The sequence below is a fragment of the Panicum virgatum genome, chromosome 7N, assembly GCF_016808335.1.
Source record: "Panicum virgatum strain AP13 chromosome 7N, P.virgatum_v5, whole genome shotgun sequence".
In the NCBI taxonomy this organism is placed as follows: domain Eukaryota; kingdom Viridiplantae; phylum Streptophyta; class Magnoliopsida; order Poales; family Poaceae; genus Panicum; species Panicum virgatum.
The window spans coordinates 46646891-46671151 of NC_053151.1; the positions used below are offsets into that span (position 1 = coordinate 46646891).

General features: G+C 45.9%; 2 protein-coding genes across 2 annotated transcripts; both read left to right on the forward strand.

Moving 5' to 3' along the window:
• Positions 1-11226: 11226 nt before the first annotated feature.
• Positions 11227-16374, forward strand: LOC120682133 (protein SDA1 homolog). The gene is made up of 15 exons (XM_039963886.1): positions 11227-11716; positions 12262-12438; positions 12540-12664; positions 12738-12873; positions 12984-13133; positions 13232-13285; positions 13380-13475; positions 13577-13636; positions 13746-13820; positions 13911-13964; positions 14456-14557; positions 14641-15318; positions 15495-15629; positions 15704-15811; positions 15927-16374. The coding sequence occupies exons 1-15, from the start codon at positions 11312-11314 to the stop codon at positions 16074-16076; spliced, it is 2505 nt and encodes an 834-aa protein (XP_039819820.1). The 5' UTR covers positions 11227-11311; the 3' UTR covers positions 16077-16374.
• A 549-nt stretch (positions 16375-16923) lies between these two features.
• On the forward strand, positions 16924-19505 carry LOC120681438 (anthocyanidin reductase ((2S)-flavan-3-ol-forming)-like). The gene is made up of 5 exons (XM_039962933.1): positions 16924-17111; positions 17201-17370; positions 17513-18099; positions 18199-18442; positions 19253-19505. Exons 1-4 carry the CDS (start codon positions 17000-17002, stop codon positions 18353-18355), a joined length of 1026 nt encoding a protein of 341 aa, XP_039818867.1. The 5' UTR covers positions 16924-16999; the 3' UTR covers positions 18356-18442; positions 19253-19505.
• Positions 19506-24261: the final 4756 nt, after the last annotated feature.

The window sequence follows — 24261 nt, forward strand, 5'->3', positions numbered from 1 at the left end:
TTTTCCCTTCAATTCCCGCTTCACGGAACAGGCCCACCGCCCTCAAGTATAGCAGTACGACGACTCTGTACTCGCCATTAGCTAGATGTGAACGAGTTCAAGACGGTGGGGAGTATATTCCGGCTGGGGTTCAATCCAGTACTTAAGCTTACCGATTACCATATTCTCGGCATGTGATTAGTACGTTCAAACGCTTAACCACCACTACCACACACTGCGGCCTTATCACTTTTCACTAAACAGACGGGGCATCCAGAGTATCACGACCCCGCTCGTAGACCTTATAGTGGTAGCAAGTAGTAAACAACCAATTCCTATAATTTCTCGCGAGTGACCGGAAATCACTCGACTTCTACCGAACCATTAGCATAGCTAACTAGCGACCTATACATACTAGTGTTCAAGCATCGGTACCTAGGATCATGCAACTAAGGTTTCAGTCAAATCCTGTAACTTAAATGCACAAGTAGGTAGGAACAATAATAAGTTGCATAATTTAAAATAGAAGGACATGCTCCGGGGCTTGCCTTCCTGGGCGCAACTAGATCTGGGCTCTTCCGAAATCAGGTTCGGGTCTTCAGTAACTTCAGTTAGATTCACCTGAGCTTCACGCTGCTCACTCTCGGACTCGGGCACCAGCTCGTATGTTCCGTCAGCGAGAGTAGTAGTATCTATATGAAATGCACATGGGTGAGTTGTTGTGATGGCAGTAATTAATGAATTATTTCATCATAAAAGCGTAAACCAACAAGAGTCAAAACAGCAATAAACACTGTCATTTTTCTTCCATTGGGCAATCGTGTATAGAGTAGAAAATAATATTAGTTAGTGCATAAGCTCCAAGTGGAGTTTTCGTTATATACCAAAACGTACAAAAGTGGCCTTCTTTAACAAAAATAACGATATCAAGCTTTGTCCAAAACTACAGTTACACATAATTTCTAAGTCTCAAATTTTTGCAGAGGAGTCTACATACGATCCTCAACACACTTTAAATTTATCGGAATTTTTCTAGACGTAAATCAGGAGTAATAAAAATGACAAATCGTACTCACATATAACAAGACTAATTAGTACAGATAGTTGCAAAGTGTTTTTGGCTCTCAAAATTTGTATTCTAGCTTATCTTCTGAATACTAAGCCACAGTAAAATTTTCAGATTTTTCCAGCAGCAACATCTTTTTATCACAAAATAGCACCATTTTTAAGGATTAATTCACCGAGTTAGCTACACAAATCTAAAAATAATGAAACTTGGACAGTGGTGTTCATTTAGTATTGTAAGTATACAGAAAAAGTTTCATACACATATCTATACAATAACATCCAGAACTAAAAAGTAGATTATTCTACTAGATTTAGCCAAGACTATGGTTTCATCTAGTTAAAAGTGTCAACTGGTGTTCAAATTTTTACAAACATCTAAACATGGCATGAAGTATCTACTAGCCAAAAATCATCTATAGACATTGAGTAGAACTCCTAGAACAATTATAGCATATATAACCTAATCTTTTTCGTAGATTAAAATACAGACAGAAAATAAATATGTGCATGTAACAAAAGTTGTAGATATTATTGCAAGGATTCCAAAAAATTTGGATTTGTATTTTTATGATTTTTCTACGATCTTATTTCGAATTTACAAGTTTACTGGTTTTGAAAACAAAACAAAAAGAAAACACAAACTTGCATCTAGGCCCCTGGAAGTTTGTTTCTTCTCAGCGTGGGTCCCTGGCGGACATTGGAGAACAGAGGAGGGTCGGGCGGCCGTTTTCCGGCGAGGAGAGGCTCCGGCGGTGGGGGAAAAGTTGGGGAAAAGGGAGAGGGGACTGAGCCGCACCTCTGGGTGTCCTTGGTTAGCGGGGAGGAGGTCCGAGGCGGCGGCTCCGCGGAGAGGGGCGGCCGGCGGTGGACTGGGCTTGCGGCGGCGGCGTTCCGGCGGGCTTGGGCGTCGGCGAGTGGGTCGGGGAGCACCAACGGAGGGTGGGGGTGCTAGCTGCGGGGTTGGATGGGCGCGAGGAAGGCCGAAGGAGGGAGCTCCGCGGGAGCCTAGGGATGGGCGGCGCAAATGGCAGGCGGCGGCGGCTCTGGACGCCGCGGAGGGCTCGGCTCGGCGCGTGGAGCAGGGAGGGGAGCAGAGGGGGAGGGAGGAGACCCGTTTGCGCAGCAAGGGGAGGGAGGAGAGCCAGGCTAGAGCGCGAGCGGGCTGGGGAAAAATGGTGCACGGCACTGGTCGGCTCGTTCGTCGCCGTGGCACGCCGACGGTAGTCCTCGGCGTGCGTGCAATGAGATGGCGCCGCGTGGCGATGAGAAGCTTCAGGAGGGACCGGGACGGAGCGGCTGGTGGCACGGCGAGGGCGCGGCCCGTGGCCATCGGCCTCGGCGTCCAGCGCAGACAGGGGAGGGAGAGAGAGGAAAAGAGAGAGATTTAATTGATTCAAAATTCAAAATTTTCTCAAAACTTCCTTTTGAAACATAGAAAACTTCGAATACGAAAGTTGTAGAGAACTTAAAAACCTACAACTTTTATTTCAGGAACAAGTTTAAACGAGCAAAGGTTTAAAAGTTATTTTAAATTTTCGAAAACTACAAATCAAACAACTTATCATTTCATGTGATTTTCAACATTTGTACCCCTAGAGTTCAACTGGACATTTACCATTCTTTTCATGGTGAACATGTCTATCAATTTTCATATGCATATTTGCCTTGGTGTGAAAGTTATTTGAGGTTCCTGACCTATGCACATATACACACATACATATGCACACACATAAGTTATTTTCCAAAAAGAAATGCATAATTTGAAATTCTCTTGTTTATTAAGCATGAAATCACGTTTAAGTTTTCTTGATTAGCATTTTAAAACTCTGAGATGTCACAACAGCGCGGCAGCTGCTCGCCGTAGCTGCAGCGGCGCCTGCGCGCGGGAGGGTCGCCTGACCGGAGGTGGAAGACGAAGCTCCACGGGTGGGCTGTAGGACCCGGCTGTCGGAGAGGGAAAGAGAAGTGTAGAGTAGAGTAGGGACAGGAAGGACATTTCATTAGCAAATGTGGTAAGTTGTAGGTATTATTTTAAGACTAATAAACTAATGGTAAGTTGTAGGTATTATTTTTGTTCCTTTCACTCCAAATCTTTGTACACCCCTGGTTGGGGAAACCCGAAGGTATACATGATTTCCAACTTCGAATTGCAAGGGATCTCTTCTTTTGTCGAAATAGCTCTTTTGCCTAGATTGTGCCGCTTTAAGATTTGCTTGGATTACCCTCACTTTTTCTTCTGCCTCAGTTACAAGATCAGGTCCAAATACTACTCGTTCTCCGACTTGCGACCAGCTCAAAGGAGTACGACACCTTCGACCATACAAGGCCTCAAAGGGTGCCATTTTCAGACTTTCTTGATAGCTATTGTTGTATGAGAATTCTGCTATCGATAAGCACTTATCCCAACTCTTGTCAAAGTGAATGACACAAGCCCTCAACATGTCTTCTAGGATTTGGTTTATTCTCTCTGTTTGTCCATCGGTTTGTGGATGGTAAGCTGAGCTTCGAATTAGTTTGGTACCAAGAGAAGCTTGCAATTGTTCCCAAAAGCGTGCTGTGAATTGAGTACCACGATCAGAAATGATCGTTTTAGGTACGTCATGTAGGCAAACAATGCGATCGAGATAAATCTCGGCATATCTCTTGGCATTATAGGTGGTGTGCACTGGGATGAAATGGGCCGTCTTTGTAAGTCTATCCACGATAACCCAAATAGAGTCGTGCTTCTGGGATGTGTTTGGCAATCCCACAATGAAATCCATACTTATGTCTTCCTATTTCCATGATGGGATAGACAAAGGTTGAAGAGGGCCGGCTACTTTCAAATGGCTGGCTTTTACTCGCCGACAGGTATCACATTCGGAAACATACTTAGCAATTTCCCTTTTCATCCTAGTCCACCAGAAATTTTGTTTAAGATCTTGATACATTTTGTTACTGCCTGGATGAATGGAGAACTTGGAAAGGTGTGCCTCATCAAGGATTTGCTTTCGGAGCTCATGATCCTTTGGAACGACTATGCGGCTTTCGAACCATAGAATTCCATGGTGATCTTGGCGGAAACACTTATATTTTTCTTCCCCTTGGGAGAGCTTCTGCTTGATGATGTTAATACCTTCATCATGTAGTTGCGCCATGATATTTTGATCGTGGAGGGTTGGTTCATTGGAAATGTGGTTTAAAGTGCCTTGGGGAATCATTTCCAAATTTAGTCTTCTCATTTCAGAGCACAGTGTCTGGTCATAAGATTCCACAGTTAGGCAATTACAATGAGTTTTGCGGCTTAGTGCATCCGCGACTACATTGGCCTTGCCCGGATGGTAGTGCACCTCAAGATCGTAGTCTTTGATTAATTCCAACCATCTTCTTTGTCTCATATTTAGATCAGCTTGAGTGAAGATATATTTGAGACTCTTATGATCTGTGTAGATATTGCAATGAGTGCCCATAAGATAGTGTCTCCAAATCTTTAGAGCATGAATGACGGCTGCTAACTCGAGGTCATGAGTAGGATAGTTCTGCTCATGTGGCCGAAGAGATCGTGAAGCATAGGCAATGACTCTATTGTCTTGCATGAGCACACAACCAAGACCCGTACCCGACGCGTCACAATACACGTCAAATGGCTTGGCATTATCAGGTTGAGCTAAGATGGGGGCCTTAGTCAGCAATTCCCTTAAAGTGTGGAAAGCTTTCTCACAACTTTCATTCCAGACAAATTTGATTCCTTTCTTCAACAGTTCGGTCATAGGCTTAGCAATTTTTGAGAAGTCCGGAATGAATCGACGATAATATCCAGCTAGACCAAGAAAACTGCGAATTTGATGAACAGAAGTAGGAGATTTCCAGTCCATCACTTCTTGCACCTTACTAGGATCAACGGCTATGCCTTCACTGGATATAGTATGACCCAAAAATTTCACCCTGTCTAACCAAAATTCACATTTGGAAAACTTAGCATATAACTGATGATCTCTAAGACGTTGAAGAACGATGCGCAAGTGTTTGGCATGGTCCTCCTCATTCTTGGAATAAACAAGGATGTCGACAATAAAAACCACGACAAACTTGTCAAGATCAGGCATGAACACCGAATTCATAAGGTACATGAAATAGGCAGGTGCATTTGTGAGGCCAAAGGACATGACTAAATATTCATATAGTCCATATCTTGTAGAGAAGGCTGTTTTAGGAATATCACAGGGTCGGATTTTGATCTGATGATATCCAGAACGAAGATCCAACTTGGAAAACACCCTAGCTCCAGCCAACTGATCAAATAAAACATCAATGCGGGGAAGGGGATATTTATTTTTGATTGTCACCGCATTGAGAGGCCGGTAGTCCACACATAACCTCAAACTATCATCCTTTTTCTTCACAAATAAGGCCGGACAACCCCAAGGTGATGCACTAGGGCGAATGAAACCTTTGTCAAGAAGTTCTTGAAGTTGAATTTTTAATTCAGCCAATTCCTTAGGTGGCATTCTATAGGACCTCTTTGAAATAGGTGCAGTGCCTGGCTGCAATTCAATAACAAACTCTATGTCCCTATCCGGTGGCATTCCTGGCAAGTCATCCGGAAAAACATCGGCAAACTCGCATACCACTGGGATTTCTTCTAATCTGGATCCGCTCATGGCATATGCACAAGAATTGGTGCACTCTGAGGAGGGTAAATAAAGAGTAGTGGCTCCTTGGGTTGGAGAGTTTATTTCAACGGCTCGGGAAGGAATGTCTAGGGTTACTCCATGTCGAGTCATCCAATCCATTCCCAAAATAACATCCAGGCCTTCCAGTCCTAAGATGACAAGATCGCTGTTGATGATTTTACTACCCAGCTTGATTGGCACAAGGCGTATCATTTGATTAGATGCAACTTTACCACCGGGTGTTGATATCATGTATGATCCCTTCGTATGACAGAAATCAAATCTCATTTTTGCACCAAATTTTGCACTAATGAAACTATGTGATGCACCGGTATCAAATAATATCACTGCAGGCTTGTGATGGATAGAAAATGTACCCGTCATTACTGGCGCTCCTTCCGGCAGTTCTGCAACAGTGGTGAAGTTGACCCGACCTTGCTTGACCTGAATAGCCTGCCTTCTTCCCTTGTTCTGGTTGCCTTGAGTAGACCCTTGACCCTGGTTTTGTTTCTTAGGCTGCGGACACTCTCGAGCAAAATGAGTTGAACTCCCACAGTTGAAGCAACGATTTTTGTCGCCTAAACGGGCTGGTGGTGGGGCGAATGGTCTGGGACCAGTTAGCTGAGGAACAGGAGGTCGCATCACACCCTGTTGCTGCGGCGGCCTAAAAACCCAACGCCCTGGCTGAGGGGCCTTCTGAGGAATTGTAGGAGAAACATTCTGCATGAAACGATACCTCGGTGACTGAGCACTCGAGGGTCCAGGTGGAGCCTTCCGCTTCTTCTCAGCACGATGAGCCACAATGCAATCCTCTTGGGTAATTGCCAGATTAACCAACTCATTGTATGTATCGACTTTAATGGGGTTCAGACGTTCTTTGAGTTTGGTATTGAGTCCTCTGCGGAAGCGGTCACGCTTCTTAGCATCTGTGTCAGCATGATAGCCCGCGTACTGACAAAGACCATTAAAAGCTTGGGCATATTGGATAACCGTACGAGTCCCTTGAGTAAGAGCCAGGAACTCATTCAGTTTCCTTTCCATAAGACCCTCTGGAATATGGTGACCCCTAAATGCATCCTTGAATTCATTCCAAGTGACCATGTGATCGGCCGGAAGCATGCCATGGTAGTTGTCCCACCAAAGACGCGCAGAACCGCGAAGCTGTTGCGCGGCAAAACGAACTTTATTTTCCTCCGAACATGGCACCAGAAGTAGTGCAAACTTGGACTCGATTGTGCGAATCCAAGCATCTGCGTCCAGTGGTTCTTCTGTCCTGTTGAACAGAGGAGGCTGGGTTGCAAAGAAATCCTGATAACCAGCAGCTTGAGGTTGATGGGCGTGGTGTCCACCTCGCTACTGCCCTTGGACAAGTTGGCGAAGCAACTCCGTCTGGGCGGCCAGGACTTCCGCAATGCCTGGTGGTGGGGGTGGCGGCAGCTGCGATCCGCTACCACTCGCGTTCACGAAACCCTCCGGATTGCCACGCGTGGATCCCACCATCTGGAACATGCAAAAACTCTTTTGTGAGCAAGTAATATACAATGCCCCAAAATACAAAAGAGTAATGCAGATAAATGAAACTTGCATGAATTATATAACATCGTGGACAAAAGGTTGTTCGTTTCAAGATCAACTCTTGACAGCAGAGGGGTATTTTAACATTCTACTCAAGCACTTCGGCAAATAAAATCCTTTGCTGAGTTTGGTAACTTCCTATATCCAGACACGGCAGACAGAACAGAGTCTAGATAGACCTTAATCGTGAACAAAAATAACATGTGCTCAGGTGCAAACCTCAATATTTCCCTATTACCACATGTACTTTTATTGATTTCCAGATTAAGATCATGATGCATGCACGACCTATTCGTCCTCACAAAACAAACAACTGCCAAATAGCTTTGGACTTACGGGGTTAGCGCCGGTAGCATAGCACAATTACGTCTCTCACTATATATAACTAGCCGAATGCTATTCGTTCTTAGCCTATCGCAATCGGGGTTAGCGTACCTGCAGGAAATTGACAACATATATATAAATATTCACATCTGGACCCTTCGTGCCAGCACTCACGAACGGCCCCCATGTGTCCTACGCCACATGGGTAACGCATATGCAGTTGCCCACATATTCACCCATACATTACCGTTCACTATAGAAACGACAGCCATACAATTTCCGCCGTATGGCCAACGTTAACATACGCTACTCAGTGGCGTATTCACAAGTTCCTTTACTCCCAATATAATCGACCGAGGTCGGTATATTGGTAGCAGCTCAAGTAGGCCACTGCTTGAGCACAGTGTTCGGTTTGCATCACCGACGGGAAGGTCAGTCTCCCTCAGCTGACTGAGTATACTTTACTCCCAATATAGTCAACTGATAGTTGATATATTGGCAGCACCTCAAGTAAGCCATTGCTTGAGGACAACGTTCGGCTCGCATCACCGACGGGAATGTCAGACTCCCTCAGCTGACTGAGGATCCTTACCCTCTTACCATAGCGTAGGTGCATCATTACAGAATTTAAGGGTTGATTGTGCACAAAAATAAGGTCTGACGGAAAGTAAGTGCTGGAAGCCAGGTATATAAAGACATAAGTTAGATAGCCACCTAGTAACTTCCCATAATTTCCCTAGGCTTTACGAACTAGGCACCATCCTTAACGAACCAACGTATTTTGCAAACGCAATTGTTATGATCAAAACTTTAATAAAATTCTTCAAAAACTCGTCACTAACTCTGGTGCACGCTTTGTTCGGCTCTGATACCAGCTGTGGCAGCCCCGCCCGACATAAACCGGCTTAAGTGCGCTAACCATCATCAAAACGACAATCAGGGTTAACACGCACTTAAAACGGAGCAATCCGGCAGTGCTGTCGGGTAAAATCCCGATAAAACCACTTAAACCTGGATCGAACAAAGCAGCATAACTCACACGAAGGCGAGTCCAGAGAATACAACACCTCACAATATATTACAACACATAGAGTTTAACATGACTTCAGGATTACAAACCAAGTTCCAGATTTAACGAAGTACTTTTCAAAGCCAACACATAAGAAGTTCAACAGAGTCCTTTATTTTAACGGAAAGTACACACGAGAACTAACGACGAAAGGGGTGTCACGATGAAGCCCGATTCATGACATCACTCGCTCTTGTCATCGTTGGCCGGGGACGGATCCCACTCCACGGACCAACCAGGCGGAAGGGTGCAAGGCCAGGTCAAGCTGGCAATCATGTCCTCAAAAGTATTTCCTGAAACAAAATGAGCCACAAGCAAGGCTGAGTATTCTAATACTCAGCAAGGCTTACCCGACTGAGGGTATACTTAGCCCTTTAACTAGACATGCAAGGCTTTTGGCTTGAGGGGTTTGTTTTGCCGAAAAGCAGTACAGAGTAGATCCTTAATCTTAGGTTTTAGCTTTCTGGTTCTAGTTCAATTAACCACTCTAGGTGAGCATCTATCCAATAGCATACATGATGGGAACAATTATTTTTCATCAATCAACCATATTCATCATCATCATCTTTCACTTCTTACTCTATGTAGCAGAAGGGTTAAGCAGTCTCAATAACCGGTGAGAAACGGACGATTCGAATCGGATTTGTTAACCTGGCCAGGCAGACCTAAACACACGTCACGTGGATACTCACAGAGTCACACGTGCAACTTTTCCCTTCAATTCCCGCTTCACGGAACAGGCCCACCGCCCTCAAGTATAGCAGTACGACGACTCTGTACTCGCCATTAGCTAGATGTGAACGAGTTCAAGACGGTGGGGAGTATATTCCGGCTGGATTCCAAATATGTGCATGTAACAAAAGTTGTAGATATTGTTGCAAGGATTCCAAAACATTTGGATTTGTATTTTTCTGATTTTTCTACGATTTTATTTCGAATTTACAAGTTTTCTGGTTTTGAAAACAAAAGAAAACGCAAACTTGCATCTAGGCCCCTGGAAGTTTGTTTCTTCTCAGCGTGGGTCCCTGGCGGACATTGGAGAACAGAGGAGGGTCGGGCGGCCGTTTTCCGGCGAGGAGAGGCTCCGGCGGTGGGGGAAAAGTTGGGGAAAAGGGAGAGGGGACTGAGCCGCACCTCTGGGTGTCCTTGGTTCGCGGGGAGGAGGTCCGAGGCGGCGGCTCCGCGGAGAGGGGCGGCCGGCGGTGGACTGGGCTTGCGGCGGCGACGTTCCGGCGAGCTTGGGCGTCGGCGAGTGGGTCGGGGAGCACCAACGGAGGGTGGGGGTGCTAGCTGCGGGGTTGGATGGGCGCGAGGAAGGCCGGAGGAGGGAGCTCTGCGGGAGCCTAGGGATGGGCGGCGCAAATGGCAGGCGGCGGCGGCTCTGGACGCCGCGGAGGGCTCGGCTCGGCGCGTGGAGCAGGGAGGGGAGCAGAGGGGGAGGGAGGAGACCCGTTTGCGCAGCAAGGGGAGGGAGGAGAGCCAGGCTAGAGCGCGAGCGGGCTGGGGAAAAATGGTGCACGGCACTGGTCGGCTCGTTCGTCGCCGTGGCACGCCGACGGTAGTCCTCGGCGTGCGTGCAATGAGATGGCGCCGCGTGGCGATGAGAAGCTTCAGGAGGGACCGGGACGGAGCGGCTGGTGGCACGGCGAGGGCGCGGCCCGTGGCCATCGGCCTCGGCGTCCAGCGCAGACAGGGGAGGGAGAGAGAGGAAAAGAGAGAGATTTAATTGATTCAAAATTCAAAATTTTCTCAAAACTTCCTTTTGAAACATAGAAAACTTCGAATACGAAAGTTGTAGAGAACTTAAAAACCTACAACTTTTATTTCAGGAACAAGTTTAAACGAGCAAAGGTTTAAAAGTTATTTTAAATTTTCGAAAACTACAAATCAAACAACTTATCATTTCATGTGATTTTCAACATTTGTACCCCTAGAGTTCAACTGGACATTTACCATTCTTTTCATGGTGAACATGTCTATCAATTTTCATATGCATATTTGCCTTGGTGTGAAAGTTATTTGAGGTTCCTGACCTATGCACATATACACACATACATATGCACACACATAAGTTATTTTCCAAAAAGAAATGCATAATTTGAAATTCTCTTGTTTATTAAGCATAAAATCACGTTTAAGTTTTTTTGATTAGCATTTTAAAACTCTGAGATGTCACAACAGCGCGGCAGCTGCTCGCCGTAGCTGCAGCGGCGCCTGCGCGCGGGAGGGTCGGCTGACCGGAGGTGGAAGACGAAGCTCCACGGGTGGGCCGTAGGACCCGGCTGTCGGAGAGGGAAAGAGAAGTGTAGAGTAGAGTAGGGACAGGAAGGACATTTCATCAGCAAATGTGGTAAGTTGTAGGTATTATTTTAAGACTAATAAACTAATGAGTGATATTCGTTATAACGATAAAAATGTAGAAGACCCGTTGGAGGGAAGCAGCGTCACGTAGTGACCTCACTCTGAAGGCGGAAACTATCTTCACCGCCACCACACATCGAAAGCGGATATGATCTGCCCTTCCCTTCCCCAATATATATATATATATATATTTTTTGTTAAGGTTCCACAGGCGCGCACAGACCAACTGCCGCTAGGGTTTTAGCGCACCTCGCCGGCGGCGCAGACCAAACTCCCCTCGCCGATGCCGCGCAAGCACGCGCCGGCGTTCACGCCGGAGGCGGCCTCCGCGTCCGCCGGGGCTGGCCAGCCGCATAACCTCCCGGTGCTCCAGGCGAAGATGAAGCGCGACCCGGAGGGCTACGAGGAGGAGCTCCGGCAGCTCCACCGCCACTTCGAGTCCTCGGTGTTCCTCTTCCGGCAGCAGGCGGCGCTGGCCACCACCTCCTCCTCGGGCGGCGGCGGGGAGGTGGCCAAGGAGCTCGGCGACCTCGCGCTGTTCCTCGCCCACGTCGCGCCGTTCTACCCGGACGACCTCGCCGATTTGCCCGACCAGATTGGGGGTCTGCTCGACACCAACGCGCGCGGGCTGCCGCCGGGGCTCAGGACGCACCTCGTGCAGGCGTTGATATTGCTGGTCAATCGAAAGGTAAAATGTTACAGTGTAGAGTCGTACTAATTTTCCCACACTCGACATCTGGTAGGAGTTCGATGTCCTTGTGGTTAGCTTAGGAAGGATAGCAACAAATTATGCTAATGGGCTTTGCGCTGAGTATAATTCATGTTGATGTTGCGAAATGGCAAGGTCATGTTCCTCTCTGGTCACTCTTATCTTCTGCAAAATAGAAAATTCCATAATTTGATACGATATCTTGTTGCCCTGTTTCTATATCTGAAGGTCTAACATCAATAGATCTCTGGTTCGACTAAAAGGCATGGGCTCGACTACATTTGGATATAGCTTAGGTGACTTTTGCTAGACTTATAACATTATAAGTACCCTCGTTCAACTAAGCAATGGAAAAATATGTATCACAAAAAAGAGTTCTTTTGGATGGGTTATTAAGTATTAACTTGGTGAAATCATTTCACTTTTGCATTGCTTGTTCACAGATTAATTTAACCTTTTTGTCCCATAGAAACCTAACCCCCTTTTATGCCATCCCTCTTTTGTTTGGGAAAAAAAATGTTTAGATTGTTGATCTTGAGGACACAATGGAGTTATTCATGGAGCTTCAGGTGATTGGAGACCGGGCTGTTAAAAAGCTAGCATTTTCGCATATTGTACACAGTATCAGGAGGATGAATCAGAAACATAAGAATGATACCAGGAACCGTAAACTGCAGAACATCCTTTTTAAATTCTTACAGGTTTGCAACATTCTGCGAGTGCATCGATCACTACCATCAGATTTAGCATATTGGAAAACATGTTTGTATTTATCTTTTTAATTATGCCTCCTGTTTCTCAGGCTGAAGAAGAGTCACGGGCAAAGAGGGCATTTACTATCCTGTGTGATCTTCACCGTCGGAGGGTCTGGTTTGATGAACGCACAACAAATGCAATATGCGATGCTTGCTTCCATCCTTCCTCTAGGTACATGCTGGTAGAATATGCTGGTGTTTTGCTATTGGATGCTCCTTGCCTAAATGATCGGCATGACATGCAGGATTATGATAGCTGCTGTTTCGTTCCTTCTTGGATATGAAAATGCTGAACAAGAGGATGACAGTGATGCATCAAGCAGTGAAGATGAAGCAGACCAAAACCCACAAATTCTGCTTAGCAAACAGGATGTTTATAAGGTGTGTTAACTGGCTTTCATTATGCCTAAACTGATAGTATCAGGATATTCTTGATTTCCTTTGCCCTTTTTGATGCATTATTTGTCTTTTGGTGGTATATTAATTCCCAGGCAAATCACAAGGGTACCGCTGCTAGTAAGAAAAAGAAGCAAGCTAAATTACAGCGTGTTATTCGTAGCATGAAAAGGCAACAGAGGAAATCTGTTGAGGAGGCTGGTTCCAGCTACTATTCACCCCTGACGTATTTAAAGGATGCCCAGGTGTGTTAGTGCTTCTGTTCATGCTGTTATCACCTTAGATGGTATCTATGAAATGCACTATTCCATTATGCTGAAAATGTTTTTGGTTTTGTTGGCAGGGTTTTGCTGAGAAGCTTTTCTCTCGGCTGCAGAAATGCAATGAACGCTTTGAGGTCATCCTCATTTTTTTCCCATCGTAACATAGTCAATACTTTATTCCATCTTCTCTTTAATAAAAATAATTAAAGAAAACCCTTTGCCTTGCAGGTAAGGATGATGATGTTAAAAGTTATTGCAAGGACTATTGGGCTGCATCACTTGGTTCTGTTGAACTTCTACCCATACCTGCAAAGATATGTTCAAGTATGTTAATTTAACATGGTATTTTTGTTCGCATCAACCTTTGAAACACCGCCTAGTTTGGTTGTAGTAACACTGGTATTTTTTTAATACCTATGCTGCAGCCTCATCAACGAGATGTGACAACTCTACTTGCTGCAGCAGTTCAGGCTTGCCATGACATGGTTGGATTTATGTCCTGCTTCGAAAGTTCGTTCCTTTTTCATCTATATTGGTCCCACTTATTTCACTTTTTTTTTCTAAATGCAAAACGTACACATGTTTAAATTTTAGGTACCCCCGGATGCTGTTGAACCACTGTTCAAGCAGATAGTAAATCAGTTTGTGCATGACAAATCTCGCCCTGAGGTTTGCATTTCTCTTATTCAGCATATGGATCATATGTGCTCTTCAAGCTAACATGATTTCATGAGAACATACTGACTTTGCTTTGTTTAGGCTATTGCTGTTGGCTTGAATGTTGTGAGAGAGATCTGCATGAGAATGCCTTTGGTGGGTGCCTTAATTTTTTTGGATACTTTAACCTGTACCTTGTCTGCAATGCTACTGGCCATACATCCCTTGAGGCACTGGATTCCCCGAATCCTAGTGTGTTAGTTCTATTTTGTATTTGACGCGTTCCTTGTGCCCAGCATAAACTCAAAACAAGCAGAGGAAACATTGGTATTTTTTTCACTATTTTTTGTTTGGTTTTCTGTATTAATGACTGATAGACTGAAAAGCACGATATTAGTGATTCTAGAAATTCTATTCATGTCAGTAAATGGAAAGGAATAAACATGTGAACACTGTTAGTTTGTGGTTGTCTGCCACTCTTGCCGATTATGTGGTTTAAAGTTTTTTGTTGGTGCTGTTGCTGATATAGAACACACATGCAAGTCTGAGGTTCTTGTGCATTCTAGAATATCTGGTGTGATGTACACTTATTATCTTTCTTGTGCTTATCTTCCTTGGTTCCGTCCTCACATCTGGGAAACCTGCAGATGATGAATGAGGATCTGCTCCAAGACCTTGTTTTGTACAAAAAGTCCCATGAGAAAGCTGTTTCAATTGCTGCTCGTTCGCTGATCACTTTGTTCAGAGAGGTCAGATATTTTCTTGCAAATTTCCAGTGTTTTCCTGTATGTTGCAATTCCTTAGTGCTAAACCTCTGTTCATTGAAGTTCAGATCTGCCCTTCATTGTTAGTCAAGAAAGATCGAGGCCGTCCTGTTGATCCAAAGGCTCGGCCCAAGGCATTTGGTGAAGTCACTGTCGCTAGCGACGTGCCTGGTGCAGAGTTGCTAGATGAAAACATTTCATCGGAAGGGAAAGGCTCAGATGATGAGTCCGATGCTTTTGATTCTGATGATGAGACAGCCTTGCAATCTGCCCCTCCTGGAATAGAAGAAAATATGGAGGGTTCTGATGCAAACAAACCTGATGCCAATGAAGATACAAACAAGGAGGACGAAGCATCTGATGATGGTACAGATGAGGGTCAGGATAACTCAGACAATGATAGTGATGATATTGATGAAGAATTGGATGATGACTCTGATATGGATGCCGATACTGATATGTCTGAGGATAATGATGATGATGAAGAACTTAAGGAGAGCATAAATGGTTCAGAGGATGAAGGTTCAGACCAGGATGAAGACAGTGATGAGGGAGATAAGTCTAACGGCAGCAGCTCTAAGGTGCAGAAGAGGAAGTTGAGTGATTATATTGGTGAGCTGAATGCTGCTGATGCAAGCCTTCGAGCCTTGAAGAGGTTAGCAGGAGCAAAGAAGGCTCACGTTTCATCAGATGAAACTGGTAAAATTTTATCAGATGAAGATTTTAAGCGCATCAAAGAGCTCAAGGTATGTGAATTTCAGATGGCTAACAGTTTTCCAATAGATATGTTTAAACTACAAAGTTGGGAATGCTTATTGAATGAGAAGCTACTTGCATCTAAAAAATAAATCTGCTTGCATTCTGTTCTTACCAGATATAGTTTGATGGATCATGGATGTCTTGTTGAAAATTTTGTTTTCAGGCAAAGAAAGAGGCAAAGCTGGCTTTGGCCCAACATGGACTAATCAAGGGTGGTGGTGACACGAAATCTGCAACCTTTAAGATGCCATCTTCTGATCAGCTCAGTAGGAAGTGTGTTGATCCACTTCAGCTTGAGGTGCTCTCTCCCTTCTCTCACACATGCACATGCGGGGACACGCATTTGCTTGACACATGCACTTTATAATGCAGGCTCACATCAGAAGAAAGATGTCGAAAGAAGAAAGATTAGCGATGGTGAAAGCTGGAAGAGAGGATAGAGGGGCGTATGTAGCCAGGGCAGCTGTGAAACAGAAAAAGGTAAGATTTAGGCTACTGCACGTCTGTTTCTGGTTACAACAAATCTTGCTTACGATCAGATCGCTCATTTGTTCTTCTATGCCCTTGTCTGATTGCATTGCGTGCTGCCTTGCAGACCGGTGGCCTGAGCAATAAGCAGAAGCAACACAAGAAGAGGATGCCTCTGGCAGCAACTAGAGCCAAGGCAGCGCGTTCTCGGCAGGAGAAGCAGCAGCAGCGCAAGCGCTCCGGAAATCAGTTCAGGGGCCGCAAGGCCTGGAAATGAGAGCTGCTTCTTTGCAATTCATGTAGCCTAGTGGCCAAAATTTTGACTCTTGAAATAGCTACTTTACGTCATATAATATTTCCTTGGAATATGTATGTTTATACCAAGGCCCATGACTATGAAAAGGCCGGGAGAAATCTTCAGGGCCACGTGCCGACGTGTCATGTGCTTCTCCACGTGGTCATCCTGGCTTTGCACTGCTGCATCTTACGAAGCATCCAGCTTCTGTTTTATTACTTCTTTGACTAGAAAAACTTGAAGAAATGAAAATTTCATACTATCTTGTTCGGTTATTCAACGGACGTCTTTTTCTTGAACGATTCCGGCTGGGATCGAGGACTGGAAATCAAAAGATTTGTTGTGTTCGCTTGGCTTGTCAGCCAACCAGCTAGCAGTACTGTTCTCTTATATTAAATCAGCACCAGCTATCAGTCAGTCAGTAGTACTGTTCTCTTGTATAACAAATCAACACCAGTCATCAGTCACAGTCAAGCGAACACAGAGATTATCTTCGCACCCCAGGCACGAGAAACGGTTAGCTTGTCAAGCTGGCGCACCCCAGGCACGAGAAACGGTTAGCTTGTCAAGCTGGCGCACCCCAGACACGAGAAACGGTTAGCTTGTCAAGCTGGTCTGACCATTGGAAATCTTTGCCCTGACGGCAGCCGCCAACGCCACCTGTCAGCGTAACTGCCAATCATAGGGTCAATCACGTTTATTAGAAGTTGAGAACAGAGTGGGACTGATTCATCATTGGGTCAGTCACGTTTATCAGACGTTGACAATAGAAGTGGTTGTGCACTTGTACTCGCCTCCAAACTTGTCTGCACTATTTATTAGCAACCAGGCTGCAGACAGTCACGCTGCCCCGAGGAGAGGCGTTTTCACATAGGGATACGGTGTCGACGTCGGCCGGCGAAAAGATGAAGATGAAGACGGCGTGCGTGACAGGAGGGAGCGGGTACATCGCGTCGGCGCTCATCAAGATGCTGCTGGAGAGGGGCTACGCCGTCAAGACCACGGTCAGGAACCCAGGTAGCTCTCTCATCTGATACAGTATTTCTCGGGATAGTCAGTCTACCAGCTGAGCGTAGGCGTCCTCTGCGATTCTGAAATCTGTCCAGATGACATGGCGAAGAACTCCCACCTCAAGCACCTGCAGGCGCTCGGCCCCCTGACGGTCCTCCGCGCCGACCTTGACGTGGAAGGCAGCTTCGACGACGCCGTCGCCGGCTGCGATTACGCCTTCCTCGTCGCCGCTTCGGTGAACCTCGCGTCAGGGGAGGATTTAGAGGTGCGCACAGACAGACTTGAGACCAATCGAATCGCTTCCTTTTTGTCATGTACATTTGGCACGCTGCTGGATCACTGTATTTGTAGGAGTAGCTAGAAAGCTGTTTGTTCTCTTCTGTCACCTGATGAATCGAAGAATTCAGAAAGAGCTGATCGAGCCTTCAGTCCGGGGAACCCTGAACGTGATGAGGTCGTGCGTGAAGGTCGGCACGGTGAGGCGCGTGGTCCTGACCTCGTCGGTGGCCGCGGTCTTCGTCAGGCCAGTGTCGCTGCAGGGCGACGGGCACGTCCTGGACGAGGGCTCCTGGTCCGACGTCGAGTACCTCAGAGCCGAGAAGCCGACGTCGTGGGGGTACCCGGTGTCCAAGGTGCTCCTCGAGAAGGCGGCGTGCAGGTTCGCGGAGGAGCACGGCATCAGCCTCGTCACCGTCTGCCCGGTCACCACCATCGGCGCGGCGCCCTCCTTGAACTTCAACACCAGCGTCCCGAGCAGCCTCTCGCTCCTGTCAGGCGGCGAGGTCTGGCTCGGCGTGCTCAAGTTGACCGAGAGGACCGCCGGCTCGGTGCCGCTGTGCCACGTCGACGACCTCTGCCGCGCGGAGCTGTTCGTCGCCGAGGCTCCGGCGGCGGCGGGAAGGTACATCTGCTGCGGCCTCAACACGACCATCGCCGAGCTCGCGCGTTTCCTGGCGCGCAAGTACCCGCAGTACGACGTGATGCGGAATCTGCAGTAAGGATACTATAATTAATAATCGCTCTGAATCCATGGCGCGCTGTATGTTCTTGCATGATGAATCGTGATGCTACTATATATGCTTGCGTGTTTCAGAACCATCGACGATGAGCTCCTGGAGAAGCCGAGAGCCTGCTTGTCGTCGGCGAAGCTGCTCAGGGGAGGATTCGAGTTCGAGCACAAGACGCTGGACGAGATCTTCGACAACGTCTTCGAGTACGGCAAGGCACTCGGGATTGATCTGCCCTATTAGCGTTAGCTCCGTAAGCTCAGATCATTCGTTCAGTTTGTTACTAGCTGTTTGGGCTCAGCGTTCCGGCTTTACTGGAGCTGAGCGCGTCCTGTAATCAGTGGCGAAGCCAGCCCAGAAAATGACCTAGGGCGGACTTTTACGATAAAATTTTTGCACGACCAGAGCGAGACGCCGAGACTTGCTGCCCAGCTGCAGGCGCCCGCGCCGGCGGCGCACGGGATCTGCTGTCGCCACCGACGGGCGCCGAGATGGGGCTGCTGAATGGACGGGCGTGGAGTGGCGTCGCGCAACGGCATCGACACGCCAGCGTGAGCGCCTGAGCGGGACTGCAGGGGGGGTAGATGGTGAACTGCCGAAATTGGCAGCGGCATCTGGTGGCAAGATGCAGTGCTGGGCTGGGGCGCTAGGTTGAGCCACTTGAGAGGCTGCAGCCCACTCGACCTCGCGTTCGGGGGGCGCCGCCGCACCGCCATGAGCCCCTGCCGGAGTTGAGAACGGGGATATTGTCAGCACGCACGAACCAAAGAAAGCATCTCTTACTATGGGCCGCCGCACCAGGAAGCCTAGTGTCTGTCTTGGCGCGAATGGGTTCGCTAGATGTGCCTGCGCGCACGTATCAGGCCAAGCCCATGTAAACGCAAGAGAGTCGCTAGTTAAATACTGAGTGCGTGCGAGGATGAATGGTATCGAACAACTTGTTTGAACTCTTACTCCTTTCTCAAGTAATCTATTCTGCGGAAGCCAATTTTCTGTTCTCTTATGTTCTTCCTATGTTTTTCAGATTCATCATTCTTTTCTTTTTCTACTACCTCTACTGTTAACAAATATACTCTGGACTTTACTTAGAAGGACCTAGGGCGGCCGCCCTGGCTCGCCCTAGTGGTGGCTCCGCCACTGCCTGTAATCATGCACGCCAGAGACGTGCGCGTTCACGTCGTGGCGAGTGTCCGCGTCGCGCGGCATGACCCGGCGTGGGGGATGGCCCACGCAGAGCACGGTTCATGGCGCGCGCATGCAGGGGGTAGCAGTAGACCACTCCCCGCCTCTCGTTTGTTTTAGAGTCTTTACTACAAATAAAGATAAGAATAAATTACACCCACCATACAACAACTTGTTAGGTGGGTGTAAATTGGTCCAATAATTTATTAAATGTTCAATTTAGTGCAATAACTTGACAGGTGGGTGCAAATCTATCCAACAACTTGTAAAATGCCCAACTTAATGCAATAACTTGGCAATTAGGTGCATTCACAGTCCAAACATTACACGCCAATATAACTAACGAAAGTCTCAATAAAAAGTATATTCATATTAGGACAAATTATTAAGTATTATTTGACCATTGATTTTTGTGAGGCACCTGCGGGGCAATGTATTTGGTTAGGATAAAAATCCTCACTGTTTAGAAATTAATGTTATGTCTTTACTTTAATTACTTTTGTATAGTGATTTAGTTTTAATTAAAACTATTTAATTTGATACTCAATATTAAAAAATTCACTCTCACTGTTTCCGATATGTTTGATTATATGGACTGTTAAACTAAAAAAGCCAATACGTTGATACAAACTATTGATATCTTTTAGGAGATTGGTATATTTTTAAAGCCTCATATATTCGTTAGAAAGGAAAAATGAGTTAAATAAGCAGAAACAAACATGAGCATTGTTGAATATATGAGCAGAAGCGCAGAAGAAACCTAAGGTTTCAGAGTCTCTCTTATCGACTTCAGTATTTGAGTGATGCTAATGGTGTAATTCTAAAATTTGTTTGCATTTGAACTTATAAAAAATTGTACATAGTTGAAAAGCAACAACCGGATCACCATCAATAATTTCCATTTATAAAATTTAAGAATTATTCAAATTCATCTACTTTGCTTAATATGTTGTTGTTGTAATAGTGGTTAAATAATATATTATTTTTAATAAAGTTATAATTAATTTATTCTGAGAATAAAATTATTGGTGTCCATTGTGACACAAAAATCTACGATCAAATAATACGTTCCGACGTGAATATACTCTTTATTGTGACTTGACATTAGCAAATATATTGTCGTATAATGTTTGTACTGTGAATGCACCAATTTACCATGTTATCGCACTAAATTAAGTATTTTCTAAGTTGTTGGATCAATCTGCACCCAACTATCAAGTTAGTGTACTAAATTGAGCACTTTATAAGTTGTTGGACCAATTTACACCCACCTATCAAGTTGTTGTATGATAGGTGCAATTTACTCTAAAGATAAACCAGAAAACATTTGTTACGCGGCACAAAAGTCCACCAGAGTTCACGGCCTTCTTGCATTCAATTTGTGTGTATGTTCTTGAGAGCCGTCTGCTACTTGCTGCATTAGAGCAAATATTATAGTGGACTTTAAAATAAGTATTATGATGAGCGAATAGTCGGCTCATATATATACGTGTGGAGGAGAGAGAAATGAAGATAGAGAAGGGAACGGACGTCTGGCGACGCGCCGGCTGCGGTGGGCGAGATGGTGCAGCGTGTAATCCGATTGGCTGAGCAGGAATCCACGCATTGAATAGCAGTGGGACCCACATCTCTGGCGCGCGCACTGCTGCCCGCAGCTAGCGAGGAGCGGACGAATCTATTAAACCTGTCACGTTCATCAATTTCCGGTCACGTTCATCAATTTCCTGTCAAAAGCTTCAACTTTTCCGGATGGGGCCGGGGTTGGATGCATGATTGGGTGGTCGGGTGACTCGAGCCTACCTGTATGGCTGCGACCGAACGCATGTTTGATCGGACAGAGGGGTGTTGGTCTGGGTGTAACTTATGATGAAAAACATTTTTAATAAATTATTGCCACACCCATTTATAGAATGCATGCTAGCTAATTTCCATATTTTTTGTAACTATTTTAGTACCACAAAAAATTAGATGAGCTTCTAAAGTAGCATAATCAGACAAGTGTAGCGCATCAAGTCTTCACAAGCGAAGCAGATGTTCATTTCAAATTTGATTCAGCATGAAACAGGTAGTTCTCGGCACCTTCCACCGAAATGTCCACTATCCTGGTGCATTGCTTGGTAGGCGCCACCAGCAGTTATTTACGACTACTGGGCTCATCTGTCAGCTGACGAGTTGAGATCGCTGTCAGTTTTTCGCGTTTTTCCATTATAAGAGCAGAAAGATCGCTGTCAGTTTTGCCGCCACTCAAAAAACAGCCAGCGGGTCAGGCTAACCTAACCTAAAGATGAGTAATCCTCAGATGTCAACTAAAACGCACTTGGGTCCTAATTAATTTTTTCCACCTAGGTCCATAAATATTTATTTTCGTATTTGATGGACACGAGGGCAAGTGCGCACGATCTTGTTGAGCGACGCGTGGATCTTATTATAGGACACACTAATTAGCAAAGACGCAGGTTACTTCGTCGCGCTTCCTTTTGGGGATAATACAGCTAGGCAGCCTGCGTCCGCTATGGTGTGCATGGCAGCAGCTTTTTCAGGATATAGTGGGTGTAGTGGACAAACTATGCGAGCACTAGAAAAATCGTGGACAAACTATACGAGCACTCATCGGCCATCGCTGGAAGTGGCCACTGACTGCCGGCATATATACTGTCCTTAGAGCATCTCCAGCTCACTGACTAAATATGGGTCTTTATTTTGTATTTTTGGGCTGGCCTATAAAATTTAAGGATTTGAAATTCTTTTCGGACTCAAGTCAGCCCGACCAAATGATAGCCCCTAAATCAATCTAATTAGTGGGACCTACCTGTTAGCGAAGCTCTCCCCGTCCTACCTCTGCTCGTGCCGCCGCCGTCCTCCCTTTGCGCCGGCGACCTCGCGCCTCGCCGCCGTCCTCCCTCTCGCACCCGACGGAGACCTCCCTCCCGCACCCTCGGCGAGTTCGTGCCGCGCCGGCCGCCTCTCCCCCGCGCCGCCGCGCCCGCATCGCCCCGTGCCGCGCCGGCCGGCCGTCATTTTACTCTTCATCACTAAAGCTGGACGCATTGAGGTAGACTTGTGCACATCCATTCTTGCCTTTCTTTCTTTCTTCGGTGCCTTATTACGGTTTAATTTAACCTTGAGTCAGGGCCTTAAGGCGGTTTAATTTAACTCCACATCACAGTGGCGGTCTCTGTCTCTCTGACCGCAAAGATCTTCTCTCTCGGGCATCAAGATCCTTGAGCAATGAGTAAAAATAGAAAAGAAAACAATTTACTGCAAGGGAAAGGAGCGACGGAGATCAGAAGATGCTGCTAGTAGTTTCATGGGTTTGAACAGCACGATAATTTGAAGCTTCAGATACCTACTCATTGCTCTTGACTAAAATTTAGCTGCGTCGTTGGCCTCTAAACATCGTTTATCCGAAAACCATGTATGCAGCTTTTCTTGTTAAGATCAGAGTTAACAAAACCTCAAATAGTTAATGAAAACCATGTATGCAGCTTTTCTTGTTGTGATAAATTAGAAAATGTTTCCACATGAAGGAAATGTGATAGTTTGAAGTTGTTAGATATGGTGTTTCAACCAATCAGAATAAGACATAAACCAAGCAACTTTTCTTGTTCTTGTCACTCTGCCAAGCTATATCTTTTTTATTCACTTCAATCGCTTTCTTGTTGACTGAAATTTTATATGTATCATTGAACAAACTCCAAGCAACTAGGCCACATGGAACGATTGTTGAAGATAATATAATCAAGTGTACCCAATCTTGTCATTTCTTGTATGCTAACTCAAAGTGTTGCATTTTGTTGGTGCGGCAGATAGTAGCTGCAGTCGAGGCTCACGACGAGTATTTCCGCCAGAAGGCTGATGCAGTGGGTCGTTTGGGTGCATCTGCTATTCAAAAGGTTGTTGCACCCTTTCGGATGCTTGCACACGGTGTGTCAGCTGATTTCTTGGATGATTCAGTCAGAATGGGTGAAAGCACCATAATTAAGTCTTTCAAGCATTTTGTGAAAGCTATTGTTAACATCTTCAGTGAAGAATACCTGAGGGCCCCTAATGCCCAAGACACAGCCAGATTGCTAGCCATTAACAAGGAGTGAGGATTCCCAGGGATGCTTGAATCCATAGACTGCATGCATTGGAGGTGGAAAAAGTGCCCGGTTGCTTGGCAAGGTGTTTACACAGGCCATAAGAATGGGCCAACTTTGATCTTGGAAGCTGTTGCATCACAAGATCTGTGGATTCGGCACGCCTTCTTTGGACTTCCTGGTTCATTCAATGATATCAACGTGCTACGTCGGTCGCCACTATTCGACAGAGTGGTTTCTGGGACAGCTCCACAAGTGGAATATATGGTAAACAGAAACAAGTACACCACGGGGTATTACCTTGCTGACGGGATATACCCCGCATGGGCACCACTTGTGAAAGCTTTTCGCAACCCGCAAGGTAACAAGAAGGTGCATTTCACAACCATGCAAGAATCTTACAGGAAGGACGTAGAACGAGCCTTCGGGGTAGTACAATCACGATTCGCCATGATTCGAGGCCCTGCTAGATGGTGGAGCAAAGATGATCTTTGGTACATAATGATGTGTTGTGTTATCTTACACAACATGATAATAGAGGATGAGCGAGAAGAGGATGAGGACTTTAACTACTACCAGGAGCCGGGCGGCCTCCCAGAGTTGGCACCCGAGGACTACCAAACACATGATCCAGTTCTGGTACAAGAGTTCCTCAAGAACCATAAAGCAATCGAGGATAAATCAGCGCACGAGCAACTACGAAACGATCTTGTGGAGCATCTTTGGGCAATTCATAGCTCCAAATAGTAGAGAATTAAGGATAGCTCTTCTCAAAATAGTATAAGTACTAGAGGTAAAACAGCTAATTGTTCTCACAAATTATTTAAAAGATTACTGTCACTTGCTTTTATGCATTCTATAGTTATTCTCAACTAATTCATGCTGTAA

Excerpts from the sequence above, each read along its gene's own strand:
- LOC120682133 (XM_039963886.1), top strand. The coding sequence starts at position 11,312 with ATGCCGCGCAAGCACGCGCCGGCGTTCACGCCGGAGGCGGCCTCCGCG. Across the intron at positions 11,717-12,261 it reads TATTGCTGGTCAATCGAAAG|ATTGTTGATCTTGAGGACAC; the intron begins GTAAAATGTTAC and ends AAAAATGTTTAG. Across the intron at positions 15,630-15,703 it reads TTGATCCACTTCAGCTTGAG|GCTCACATCAGAAGAAAGAT; the intron begins GTGCTCTCTCCC and ends TTTATAATGCAG.
- LOC120681438 (XM_039962933.1), top strand. The coding sequence starts at position 17,000 with ATGAAGATGAAGACGGCGTGCGTGACAGGAGGGAGCGGGTACATCGCG. Across the intron at positions 17,112-17,200 it reads GACCACGGTCAGGAACCCAG|ATGACATGGCGAAGAACTCC; the intron begins GTAGCTCTCTCA and ends AAATCTGTCCAG. Across the intron at positions 17,371-17,512 it reads CGTCAGGGGAGGATTTAGAG|AAAGAGCTGATCGAGCCTTC; the intron begins GTGCGCACAGAC and ends CGAAGAATTCAG.